At 51.1% G+C, this 13,128-nt stretch overlaps 5 protein-coding genes across 5 annotated transcripts; 4 read left to right on the forward strand and 1 right to left on the reverse strand.

Moving 5' to 3' along the window:
• Positions 1-1,083: 1,083 nt before the first annotated feature.
• Positions 1,084-2,764, forward strand: COCMIDRAFT_103733 (uncharacterized protein; the record flags this gene model as incomplete). The annotated part of the gene is made up of 6 exons (XM_007692938.1): positions 1,084-1,132; positions 1,195-1,250; positions 1,313-1,669; positions 1,735-1,915; positions 1,968-2,536; positions 2,597-2,764. The coding sequence occupies 6 exons, from the start codon at positions 1,084-1,086 to the stop codon at positions 2,762-2,764; spliced, it is 1,380 nt and encodes a 459-aa protein (XP_007691128.1).
• Positions 2,765-4,085: 1,321 nt separating this feature from the next.
• COCMIDRAFT_8040 (uncharacterized protein) lies at positions 4,086-6,335 on the forward strand (the record flags this gene model as incomplete). The annotated part of the gene is made up of 3 exons (XM_007692925.1): positions 4,086-4,259; positions 4,341-6,178; positions 6,230-6,335. The coding sequence occupies 3 exons, from the start codon at positions 4,086-4,088 to the stop codon at positions 6,333-6,335; spliced, it is 2,118 nt and encodes a 705-aa protein (XP_007691115.1).
• A 540-nt stretch (positions 6,336-6,875) lies between these two features.
• On the forward strand, positions 6,876-8,207 carry COCMIDRAFT_39566 (uncharacterized protein; the record flags this gene model as incomplete). The annotated part of the gene is made up of 1 exon (XM_007692935.1): positions 6,876-8,207. The coding sequence occupies one exon, from the start codon at positions 6,876-6,878 to the stop codon at positions 8,205-8,207; it is 1,332 nt and encodes a 443-aa protein (XP_007691125.1).
• Positions 8,208-10,798: 2,591 nt separating this feature from the next.
• On the forward strand, positions 10,799-11,671 carry COCMIDRAFT_103730 (carbohydrate esterase family 3 protein; the record flags this gene model as incomplete). The annotated part of the gene is made up of 3 exons (XM_007692939.1): positions 10,799-10,853; positions 10,919-11,519; positions 11,593-11,671. The coding sequence occupies 3 exons, from the start codon at positions 10,799-10,801 to the stop codon at positions 11,669-11,671; spliced, it is 735 nt and encodes a 244-aa protein (XP_007691129.1).
• Positions 11,672-11,939: 268 nt separating this feature from the next.
• On the reverse strand, positions 11,940-13,051 carry COCMIDRAFT_28997 (uncharacterized protein; the record flags this gene model as incomplete). The annotated part of the gene is made up of 4 exons (XM_007692930.1): positions 11,940-11,971; positions 12,031-12,383; positions 12,457-12,876; positions 12,936-13,051. The coding sequence occupies 4 exons, from the start codon at positions 13,049-13,051 to the stop codon at positions 11,940-11,942; spliced, it is 921 nt and encodes a 306-aa protein (XP_007691120.1).
• Between the last annotated feature and the right edge of the window lie 77 nt (positions 13,052-13,128).

Genomic DNA, 13,128 nt, shown 5'->3' on the forward strand with positions numbered 1-13,128 from the left:
TGTAGATCGATCAACACCAAATCTTTTTGCAATTTCTGTATATGTAAAAGGCTCGTCAGGCTCTAAGGCATTAATAGCTGCAATTGCAGCCTCAATATTGCTCATGGTGGTGGAGATACAAGGTGTTGAAGTTGTGGTAGTTGCAAGGCCGCGTGTGCGCGAGGTGGTGGTGTGCGCGAGGTGGTGGGGCACGGTATATCCTACACGATACCAAATAAAATTGCCCGTCCATCGTCGTCCATCTTACTCCTTTATGCAGTAACCACAGTTACGTCATGCATGCCCCTTTCCAACACCATGCCAATCATTTATTACTAAGTAATGCTTGGCTGTTTTATTTCTTTATCAGTATGATTAGTCATGATGCCATCCCCACGTGACACAAAAACATCTTCGCGGTTCGACTGTCTTGTATCCAATGTTGGCTGACTACAATTACTGGTGGATATTTCAATACTTTCCAAGTCTAGCAGCACTCCAACGTGCTTTACACATCCAGTTGACCTTGCAGCTCGTGCAAAGTGGTTTGTGTGCACTTTGTATCATGGCCTGCACATCTGCAAGTACATAGCTACCTAACTACCTGCCTAGCTACCCCTCCTCCATCTCCAACACTACCCCGCACCAACCACCACTCCCAGAATTGCGTGATTGCACCACCATCCCTAACGCGTAGCTTTTTTCAGACCCTGCCACCTGCCATTACAGATAACATTTACACATTCAGACGGCACGAATGGGGCTGGTGAGCACTTGCATGGCCTAGTGCCGTCCGGTATCACCTCAAAAGGAATATGTGGGGGCTATATCAGTACAGATGAACCCTAAACGAGCCATTTAGCGTGGAGCTCCTAGATACTGTAGCTGAAAGCTTCCAACGCGAGCGTGGGTGCGAATGACGTGACTGTGCGGCATAATGGTGCACAATTTCTACCATTTGATTGCTCTCTCTGCCCCTCCTTTCCCCTACGTACCTTTTGCCCAATCCATTGACTTTGCGTATAGTCAAAAGAGCAATTGACAAAGTGTTAGTTGGCCAAATCTTCCAAATACTTCTCACATAATCATCTCCAGACCAGCAGCATGGCGGACGAACTCTCCAAAAACTTTGAGACGCTGCAACTGCATGCCGGTAAGCAATTGCGATAAAGCGACAAACAAGGCGAATGTTCATGCTAACATGGTTGCTTTTAGGCCATACACCAGATAAGGAGACCAACTCTCGCGCTGTGCCCATTTATGCCACTACCGTATGCTTCCCTAAATATACATTCCTCCCATGTGTCAGAAGAAAAAAAACTTACAATCGCAGTCCTTCACATTCAGCGACAGCGCCCACGGCGCCCGACTCTTCGGACTCAAGGAGTTTGGCAACATCTACAGCCGAATTGGAAACCCAACCGTTGGCGTCTTTGAGCAGAGAATCGCCGCTCTCGAAGGTGGTGTCGCTGCGCTTGCAACATCATCTGGACAAGCGGCGCAGTTTATCACTATTTCTACTCTGGCACATGCTGGTGACAACATAATCGCGACATCCAATCTATACGGAGGCACATACAACCAGCTCAAGGTCTTTTTGCCGCGTCTGGGCATCAAAACAAAGTTCATCAACGGAGATAAGCCCGAGGACTTCAAGGCTGCCATTGATGACAAGACAAAGGCCATCTACGTGAGTTTTCCATTTCAATGCGACCCACTTTTCGACAAATGGCAAGCTGACCGCGCCTTGTATAGCTCGAGAGTATCGGAAACCCAAAGTACAATATTCCAGATTTCGAAAAGATTGTCGCGATTGCGCATGAGGCTGGTGTTCCGGTAGTGGTCGATAACACCTTTGGCGCAGGTGGATACTTTGTCAGGCCCATCGATCATGGCGCTGACATTGTTGTACACTCTGCTACAAAGTGGATCGGAGGTACATCTCCCTGCTTGTCTTTTCAAACCGAACGGCAGACTGACCGATACAGGACATGGAACCACCATCGGCGGTGTCATTGTCGATAGCGGAAAGTTCGATTGGGGCAAGCACGCCAAGCGCTTTCCGCAAATGATCGAGCCGTCAGAAGGCTACCATGGGCTCAAATTCTGGGAAACGTTTGGACCAATCACCTTCATCATCAGAGCGCGTGTTGAAATCCAAAGAGATCTGGGTGCAGCGCTGAATCCATTTGCTGCGCAGCAGCTTCTCCTTGGTGTTGAGACGCTTTCTCTAAGAGCTGAGCGACATGCCTACAACGCGCTCAAGCTAGCCAGATGGCTGGAGAGCAACGAGAACGTGAGCTGGGTCTCATACCCAGGTCTCGAGAGCCACCCATCTCACGAACTGGCCAAGAAGTACCTGCCGCGTGGTTACGGAGGTGTCCTGTCGTTTGGTGTGACAGGAGGTGGCAAAGCAGGATCCCAGGTCGTGGACAACTTCAAGCTTATTTCCAACTTGGCGAACGTAGGCGATTCAAAGACATTGGCTATCCATCCTTGGACTACAACACACGAGCAGTTGAGCGACGAGGAGAAGCTGAGTTCCGGTGTTACCGAGGTACGTACTATCGGTCTTGCATCAGGCCCGAGAGTACGAAGTTGCTAATTTGTATTACAGGATCTCATCCGAATTTCGGTTGGAACCGAACACATTGACGACATCATTGCGGATTTCGAGCAGTCGTTCAAGAAATCAGCGACGAAGCCTGATGAAAAGGGTAATCCGGACAATGCAGGCAAGACTGGTGAAGGCGAAACTCCTGCGTCATTGTCTGGTGCGACGTAGAGCAGTCAGGACAGCTCAAGGATAGGCATCCAGAAACACCGATTGTCAAGGCATAGCAGATATATAAGCAGTAAGACGAATTAATACTTAACAAAGAAAAGGTTGCGAGCCCTTGCCCTATGCGATATATCTCGGTGCTACACATAATATCGCCGTGTGACGTTATGTCGTCTCTCTGTAACTAAAAGGTACCATGTTGCGTGTCGCAGCCATTTCGAGGTGATATGATTATGCCTCGGTAACTCTCCCATTTGGTTAGCGCACCCTCGCACAAGCCGACCAATCGCCGCGACGCCCGTTTACGGCGCATCCGCGTGGTGAATAACTCCAGGCTCTGCTGGCTCTCGGCATGTGAAAAAGAAGGAAATCCGGCGCACACATGACGCACGCACACCCGTAACACATGCGCATTACACGCACACTCTTTTGCGCGCATGCACAATGCGAAAGCCAACGATGTGACCTACGCCAACGCTTTCCCCCCCCCCCCCCCAGCGAACACTCGATGCGACTGACTGAGCACAGTTACCAAAAGTCCTTAGATCCGGGGGAAAAAAACCACCAACAGGGTACACATGGGCGCATGTGGAGATTGCACAACTGGGTATTTGAAGTCACGACTTGGCGCCTGGCCGACTTGCCCACTTTTGAGCAGGCGCCCCCGGCCGGGGGAGGAGGCAGAGGGCCACGCGCGCGTCATTTGTGTATGTGGAACCTAGAGCGAACGGAATATGCCCACCCTCCCCCCTCCCTACCACTCCAAAGATGCCGAGGCAACACGCTCGTAAGAGGAAATATGTGGGTAGTTTCGGTCTGGGGGCGGGCCTAACTTGTCTTCAATAGGTGTAGGTTCGTCCGTGAGTTGATGTGGTCCTGTCTCCGCCCTTCTCGTTCTCTCTGACACTCTCTGTCTGTCCTTTTTTTTGGTGCTCTCCATCTGTTTAGACGTATAGAGGGAAATCGTAGTCTTTGTTTTCTCTTTGTTCTAAAGATTCGGCCTGACCAAAAAAAAAACTCAGCCTTTGTGTTGATATTTTTTTTCTCTCTCTCTCTCGCCTCATCCGCGGGCAAAGGATAGTCGCGATACGCGCTAGGAACCCAGGGTATGTTGTCATTTTGCACATGGGGAAGCTCGGGGACTTTGACTAATGTTTGTCATATAGTAGAGTTCTTGTTCGTTACGCTTCTTTTTCGGCGTCCGTTTGCTTCGCTGCCTCAAGCACCCCCGACTTGTATTATTCGTCTCTGCTTTTGGAAACCCTTTGGACCTTGGACCGTTTCGCGCACGTAGCACCACCACTACAACAACTACTACGACAACATGTTTTCAGGCAATGACGCTCAGATAGAGCGTGCGTTCGAGCTTCATACTCCGCCGCCAAAGGGAAAGCCTTATAGTGTTGCGCTGCCTGGTACTGAGACAGAAGGAAGAAGCGCCATCTATAGGCATTGGAGGTTTGCGGACAAGCCTCTATTGGAGAAACTGGTTCCCGAGGTACTTTTTTTCTTTCTTTACTTTTTCATATAGAGAAATAGTCGACATTGGTCGGAAGAATCAACTGACACCAAGTTACAGATTAGCACATCATTCGAGGCCTTTGAGAACGCGGTCGCGAAATGGCCCAAGAACAGGTGCCTCGGTCACCGCCCCTACGACGCTGCGACCAAGACATTCGGCCCGTACATCTGGGAGGATTATGAGACCATTGCAAAGCGAAGGAGGGATTTTGGCGCTGGCTTGGTGCAACTGCACAGACAAGCCGGTGTGACTGCGTCAAATTACGGTGTGGGCTTGTGGTGTCAAAACAGGCCTGAGTGGCAGATTACCGATTTGGCTTGCATGTCGCAAGGCCTCTTTACCGTTTCCATCTACGACACGCTTGGCCCGGATACGACTGAATACATTATCAACCATGCGGAGCTGACGTGCGTGGTTGCGGGAATGAACCACGTTGCTGCGCTTTTGAAGCTGAAGCCACGACTCCCGACTTTGAAACTCATTGTCGTTCTCGACCCGTTGTCGGCTGGCGAGCTTCCGGGAGAGTCAAAGGGAGACCTTTTGAACTCGCTCGCAAACGAGCAGGGTGTTTCTATCCACTATATCCGAGATGTAGAGGCTCTGGGCGAGAAGCAGCCTCTTCCAATGAACCCACCTTCACCGGACGACATTGCCACTATCAACTACACTTCTGGAACCACCGGTAACCCCAAGGGTGTTGTCTTGACTCACCGCAACGCGTACGCTGCAGCATGCTCGAGCATGATCCTCAATGGCGGCAAGGCAGGTGAGGTCATCTGTTCTTTCCTGCCTCTTGCGCACATTTACCAGCGCCTGACGGAGCATTCGGCGCTGGCAGGCGGCTCGGCGATTGGTTATTTCCACGGCAACGTTGTAGAGCTCGTAGACGATCTCAAGATGCTGCGTCCAACTATCTTTTCTGGAGTTCCCAGGCTTTACAACAGGTTTGGAGGAAAGATCAAGGAGGCTACGGTTCAGGCGACTGGTGTCAAGGGAACATTGTCGCGGCACGTCGTGTCCACCAAGCTTGCGGCTATTCATGACAAGCAGAACCCGACCAACAAGCATATGCTCTACGACCGCGTTTGGGCGAGCAAGGTGGCTGCGGGTCTTGGTCTGGACCGAACCAAGGTCTTGATCAGTGGCTCTGCACCCATTGACCCCAGTCTACACCAGTTCCTGCGCATTATTTTTGCAAGCAACTTCACGCAGGGATACGGTTTGACCGAGACGTACGCCATGGCACTGTTCCAGCACGAGAACGATTTCTCGTCAGGCAACTGTGGCGGTGTTGCGCCCACGACCGAGTGTGCCCTGGTAGACGTGCCAGACATGGAGTACTTTGCTTCCGACAAGCCATTCCCTCGCGGTGAACTTGTGATCCGTTCGTCAACGCGGTTCAGGGAATACTTCCGCAACGATGAGGAGACAGCCAAGGCCGTTGATGCCGACGGCTGGTTCCATACTGGAGACATTTGCACCGTTGACGAACTCGGCCGCTTCAAGATCATTGACCGCAGGAAGAACGTTCTCAAGCTTGCACAGGGCGAGTACATTTCACCCGAGCGCATCGAGAACCTCTACCTCGCAAACTGCACCTATCTGGCCTCGGGCTACGTCCACGGTGACTCGCAACAGTCTTTCCTTGTTGCCATTTTTGGTGTTGCGCCAGATCTTTTCCCACAGTTTGCGTCCAAGGTCCTTGGTGAGACGATTCCCGTGGGCGACATGGCGAAGCTCAGGGAGGTGTGTCAGAACAAGAAGGTCCAGCAGGCCGTGTTGAAGGATCTGGACAGGGTGGGACGCAAGAACAAGTTCAACAGCTGGGAGCGCGTCAGGGCTGTAAGGCTGTTTGTGGATCCTTTTACGATTGAGAACCAGCTCTTGACACCAACGTAAGTCGTCTCTGGTCACATGAGATGGGATGACGTGCTAACGAGACATAGATTGAAACTGAAGCGCCCGCAAACGGTCAAGGCATTCAGACAGCACTTGGACGAGTGCTACGAGGAGGCGCTGGCTGAGGAGTCTGCACCCAAAGCGAAGTTGTAGAGGATTGTTGTTTTTTTCTGTATGCTTACTACATGTTTGGTGTGTCAGCGCGCGGACATTGTGCGTCCCCCTGCAGCATGTGTACCATGGAACTATATGTAGATCGTCGTAATGTACCACGTCTTTGGTGAGATCGGGTGGCATCTGCTTGACTAGCATATTCATCTGCGCTCGAACACGTACCGTGACGAAGAAAATTACAGTTTGATGAACGCATGAACGTTGACGGCCGAGCTGGGAAGGCGGTGAAGGGCTGGCGACAACGTGTCACGGGCAGAAGTGGAGTGTAGCGCAGTGGCACGAGCAATCACGGGGCGCCAAGTCATGTAATGACGCAGGGTCCTCTTTCTCCGGCCCAAGGTCGCTTCTGGCTACGGCCGTGGTGCGATCCTTTGGTTCACGCAAACAACAACAACACTCGCCCGCCCCGTAGCCTCCTCCGCTCTCAATCCCAGTCCTTGCTTTCGCTGCACCGTCTGCACGAGGTGCTCCCCCTGGCCGCAGTCACTTTTTTGGACCCTCAATTAGCGAACAGCGCCCATGCCAACCACACGCGCAACTACACTGGCCATGAGTGAGGACATGGAGGAAGCTGCTCGCCCGCGCCCATCGCGCTTCAAGGAGCATACAAACACAAACAGCACCATTCGCCCACCGCCTGAGGAGCTGTGGAAAGACATTGCGATTGATGATCTGATTGAGCAGTATAACGAGGATAATGCGCAACCGCCCGTGTCGAGAAAAACATCTGCGAACCATACGGTGCGCACAGCCAGACCTGCGCCCGCAAGGACGAACTCGGGTTCCTCGAACTCGGATCGCTCTCGTGAGTCTTCGGCTCCAGCGCAGGCCAATTCGGCCTCTGGAACGGGCGAGGGCACGTATGCGCGCATACAGCGCGCTTTTGCGTCCATGTTTGGCAGCGTACTGGGCAAGCGCAAGGCCGGCAGCATGGACGCTGAGCGAGATAGAGAGCAGCAGCTTCATCAGCAGCTGCTTGACGAGCGCAAGAAGGCTGCTGAGATTGCCTACTACGAGGCCAAGGATCGCGGCCTGCTTCCAACGCCAAAGGTGTTTGTACGACCGGCCATGGCAGCCAGAATCAATCTTCAAAACGCCGAGAAGATGCAGCTCGGCTTGACGACAGAATTGGTCGAGGCCGCGACTCCAATGCGCATACCAGGCACGCCACGGACGCCCGGCCTTCACCACACGCCCAGCAAGAAGGACCTACAGAAGCAAAAGAAGCTCAGCAAGCGTGTCTCGGACCTCGAGTTCAAGCTCGCCTCCGCCCGCAAAGAGCTCCACACCGTCCTCTACAACGACCTGCCTCCCGCTCCCCCCGTCCCCAAATTCGCATCTCCCACCCCGGACGTCACCCAGAGCGAAAACGAGCCCGCCTCCCCCGAAGCCCGCACCTCAACCTCGTCCAACAACGCCTCCACCGCCGCAAGAAGCATGGGCCGCATCCTCAAAAAGCGCAAAACAACCGCTGCTGCCCACGACTCGGACGCCGACTACAAACCCCTCCCCACCGACTCCGAGGGCGACACAGACATGCTGTCCGTCCCGTCTGCCTCTGAATACGAAGCCGAGCCCGACAACAACAACGACAATGACGATGAGCCGTCGTCGACCAAGCCTGCGTCTCGCAAGAAGAGCAAGAACTCCAAACGCCAGAGCTCCCGCCTGAGGAAGAAGTTCTCGAGAAGCAGCATCAAGCGCGATGAGCCTGTCTGCGTGGTACCTGATGGCATTAATGTCCCCGAGGTACCTAGTTTGCCGCAAGATGTGGCGGATGAGGTTAAGAGTAGGGGGAAGAAGGGGGGGAGGGATGATGGGTATGGGGGGTTGGGTCATGAGATTTTTTGAGCAGGTTGAGTTCTGAGTGAAGGAAAAAAAATGTGCAGTTTGCTGGGTGGTTTGGGTAAAAGAGCGCTGGGGGGGCGTTGCGCTTTGGAGTGGAAGAGGAAAATTTTCGATTCTTGTGAATAAGTTTTTTTTTAGGCGGGGTGGTCGTTGTTACCTCTCTTTTCCTACTTCTTTGCTCTTCTTTCGCCGTGTAGGTGGAGAGGGTGTGAAAGGCATGGAATCGGGGTTGGTCCGACCTTTTTTTTTCCCCTCATTTGGGAAGGTTGGAGAGTATTTTTCCCTTTTTTCTTTCTTCTTCTTCCTTTCTCGACTTTCCTTTTGTCATGACTTGCATTTCGTCCTATTGTTTTTTTGCGGTTTGTTCTTCTTTTTCCTTGGGAATGACTACAATTTTTCTTTGTTACGAAGATGCAACGATGGTTATGACTTGGCCTTTTTTTTCTGCGGGGAAGATATGGATTGGTATATCCAATTTTTCTTCTTCTTCTTCTTCTTCTTCTTCTTTAATCTAGGGAAAGGGAGGGGTGTAGATATCGAATTGAAGATGTCTGCTTATTTGATGGTGTGTTCGTTTTGGTGTTGATGTATGTGGGGAGTTGGTTGTATGCGGGGGATGGAATAAAAGGTGGATATTAACACTCACTTTTCCCCTTCCCCAACTTTCAACTTTTGGGTAATGATCACCGCCTTAATCTGCTTTGTTCCAGGTAAATCCAAGGGATTAAGACGGAAAGGCCTATTTGTTTCTATACTCTGGCTCTCTCCCAACTGGACTTCTTTGCTAAGATGTGGATTAGTACTGTAGACTGGTGGCGAGCGTATGATGTCTTTTTTTGTTTTGAGTCATGGAGTGGGATGTTCACGAATGAAACGAGCTTGACATGATATATTTGGAGCAGTTGCTAAAAAAAAACAGCTTCGTCATCATTTTCAACAAAGGAAGAAACGTAGTGCTAAGTAAATGGCTTTTCTGGATTTGATTTGATAGTGTGTTTGTGCTGGAGGAATTCCTTTGGCTACTGGGTATGCGAGCGCGAAGGTTTTGAGGCGGATGTTACTGGACATGAGTGCTATGTGCGTACTTTAGTGATACTAAAAGTAAGGGTATGAGAGAGCGGAATTTCCAACTAGATGTGCGACGTTTGCAGTGAAGTAGCCTTTCCCAGAAGCTGGTTTTCCCGGCCACCATGACATGTACGGTACTCTGGCTAGTCTCCAGTGTTTGTAATAGATATTATCTCTGAGATTACTGCGCGATTTTACGTCGCTGATACTACAACTTCGTACCTACGATATCCACGTAGACCCAATATCTAGGCTATTCTTCTTTCTATAGTCCAGAGAATACACATCAGTACATGTTGTGATAGACAAGGGTCAGTTTATTCAAGAGCTCTGACGGGATCAGCCTACGTACCACAATTGGTACATTTTGTTTTGCTTTGACAGATAACATGTCCTATAGAACTGAATGTCCGATCACGGCTTACATAGTATACCCAAAGTGACGATACTATACTGAAAGCGTGTGAATAGTGCCAAAGAAGGGGTATAGCGTCAGATACACGTCTCCCTAACTACCCGCTGCTGACTACTAGCTCCCGGGTGTGGTAAGGTAGATCCTGGTGTGCATCGCATAACTTTATGCTAGCTAAATATGGTGGATAACCATATCTTAGCATAGATTTATGAGTGATAGCAGAGCTTCTTGGGAATAATTAAGTCGCATTTCTTGGTGTCTCATTGGGTGGAGTCGAAAAGTTTATCGTGATCCAGTAACAATACTAGGCTGGCGGCCCGTAAGCAATATATATTACGTGATAACTTGGAGGCAGTACCGAGCGCATCGAAAAATGGTGATTGGTAGCAGTCGCAACGGATAGTACTCAATATGGAATGCGGCCAATAGAGAGTGTCTGGCGTTGGACAGCAATGATGTGATATGTAAACACTTATGTCGAGCCACAAAAACGCCACACCAGCATGCCGAGAATGCCAGGGTGGTCAATGAAACAACAACATGACTGGCGCAAATGCCGTTATCCTCCTTGAAACACTACGGCAAATAACTCACGCTAGCAATTACCCCCGGATATCTGCCACCGGTCGTAAACGGCACCTCTTTCTCCACACCCCACAAGCCCTGCTACCCGTTAAACTCTCTACTAAACTTTCCACCAACTACGCACATATCCAATAACGTCACCACTTGCTCTTTTTACATATAGATTGACCTGTTTTAGCCGCACGGACGGGCGGAATCACGATCAACGAGCATGCGGAGGTCGGAGATTGATTGACAATGGACTGGGGGTGTGGTGGTGGTCCACCTAGCGCCTGGGCTTTCTTCAATCAAATTAACGGAGAAATTCCAGGGCGGAGCATGCGTCACTTTGATGGAAACATAGCCGCAAGCCCATGTGGGACCAACAGAAAGAATCTGGGGTAAAGTGTTTTACGGCTGGGCGGAATTATGAAAAAAGGTTGATACATATAAAGGGGTGGGGGCATGGGCATCTCGTATTTCCCACCTTTCTCCCTTTGCTCTTTTTGTCCGATTCTGTGAAAGTGAAAGCGGTACAACAGTAAACATGTTGTCGAAAATAATGAAGCAGTTGGCACTGCCACTTGCCATCCTATCATTCTGTACACCTCCCCCCCCCCATCACGCGAACCATTTCATCCCAACTAACCCACACACCCCCAACCAGTCCTCTCCTTCGCCAGCGCCCTCCCCACCGATGCCTCCCTCGAATCCCGCCAAACAAAATCCCTCCGCATCCTGCCCCTCGGCGACTCGATAACCTGGGGCTGGATCAACGGCGGCGGCTCCAACGGCTACCGCGAGCGCCTGCTCTCGGACCTCCAATCCGGCGGCTACACCGTCGACTTCGTTGGCACCCAGAAATCCGGGACCATGGCCGACAAAGACAACCAAGGGTTCCCAGGCTACACCATCAACCAGATCCGCGGCGTCGCGGGCGGCGGCCTCAACCTGCGCCCCAACGTCGTGCTCATCCACGCTGGAACCAACGATTTGAACCGCGGCAATCCGTCATCGGAGCCTGATGCGGATGCGCCGCGCAGGCTGGGACTGCTGATTGATGATGTGCTCAAGGTTGTGCCGAATGCGGTTGTTATTGTTGCCAAGATTATTCCGTCCAAGAGGGCGAGTCTGACGAATACGATTCGCACGTTTAACAACGCCTTGCCAGCGATTGTGTCGGCGAGGGCGAGCAAGGGATCCAAGGTTTCGCTTGTGGATATGGGCGTGTTGAATCCGAGCAGTGAGTTGAGTGATGATTTGCACCCGTAAGTATTTACCCAAAGTGATTCGTTGTTGTTGTTTTTTAAGGAAAGGAGTAAGTGGACTAACTGATGATAGGAACGTTGCTGGATACAACCGCATGGGAGATATCTGGAATGCGGGCATCAGGGCTGTTGCTGGATCCATTCCTGCTTAGGCGGGTGTTGGTCTTGGGATTTTTGTATATAGATGAGATGATGACGATACTTGAAGATGTGGTACATAGTATGATATGGGTCGATCACCGAAGAATGAGCAATGCAGTTTGACGTCCTGAAATCAATTGTGTCGTTGTTATACATGAGTGGAGTACCCTGGTAGAACCTACGCCGAGACATGTCCTATTTTTACATCATCTTTCGATCTAATGGTTTATTCCCTGTCTATAGCGCAACTATTGAGGAACTAGGAAATGTGCCCTATTTTTACTTGGCAATCTCAACACCACTGGTAGCACCTGCGTGGAATGTCAGTCTCGTCTCAACTGTAGAAAGGACCAAAAATATCAACACTTACCCAAAGCCCTCTTGATACTTCCATACAATGCAAACTGACCCGCAGTAAGACCACCCACCATGAAAAGACGAGTAGGAAGACCGGTGAAAGAGCCCCGGATACCCAGCTCGCCAGCAATTTTGATCAAACGCGAGACAGTACTCTCTCCAGGAAGACCCCGTGTCTTGTTAATCTTGGAAAGCATGGTATCAGCAGGCTGCGACACAATAGCGGCAGCGAAACCAGAGAGAAGACCCGAACCCAGATTGACAGTTGTCTGAGCACCATTTGACATTGTCGACTTGTCAAAGAGAGCGAAAATAGCCTCAGAAATCTTTTCAAAGGCGACGAATTTGGTGATTGTGTACGGAACCCTACGCTAGACATTAGCTTCCTATTTTCCTTCGTAATCTTGTGGTTGACAAGACATGTCAGGATAAAACTTACTGTTTAAAAAGAATTGGTCCAAACCCCGAATAAAAAGCCCCCACCCCTTCCGTCCTCAAAATCTTGCCGAAGCCCCCAATCAACCCATTCGCAAACCCGGGCGTCGACACGAGCCGAATCCGCGTCGCCTCAAGTGGACACAGCGCAATCGACGCAAAGAACTCGGCGCAGCCCGCAGAAACCGAGTACACGGCCGCGCGATGCTGGCGTGCCTTTTCCAGACCAAGCAGGTTAATCGATTGTTTCTTGAAGAACTCGTAGCCGCCGAATTTGAAGGCGCCTTGCATGAAGTAGCCGGCGAAGGTGGGACCGAATCCTGTGGCGAGGGCGCGGACGCCTTCGTTTTGGATGACCTGGCGAAAGCCGCCGATCATGCCGCGGTTGTAGGTCGCGGGGTCGAGTTGGATCCGGGTCTTGACGCTGCGGGAAATATTGGTATGGGCCAAGGTAAGGCTGGAGAGGAAAGGGGTATAACCTACACATCGACTGGTGTGAAAGCGCCATGGGTAACGGAGCATCCCAACGCACCGGCGAGGGCAAAGCGAGCGTAGAGGTCGATGCCCTCTGGAGTTTTCTGCTGGATATGCGGAGCCATTGTGGCGGTTGGTGGGTGTTGTGGATGCGGTAAGCAGAGTCGAGTCAATGAAAGAAAAGGGAAACAGGTCAGCTGGC

The sequence above is a fragment of the Bipolaris oryzae genome (genome assembly GCF_000523455.1).
Source record: "Bipolaris oryzae ATCC 44560 unplaced genomic scaffold scaffold_146, whole genome shotgun sequence".
In the NCBI taxonomy this organism is placed as follows: Eukaryota; Fungi; Ascomycota; class Dothideomycetes; order Pleosporales; family Pleosporaceae; genus Bipolaris; species Bipolaris oryzae.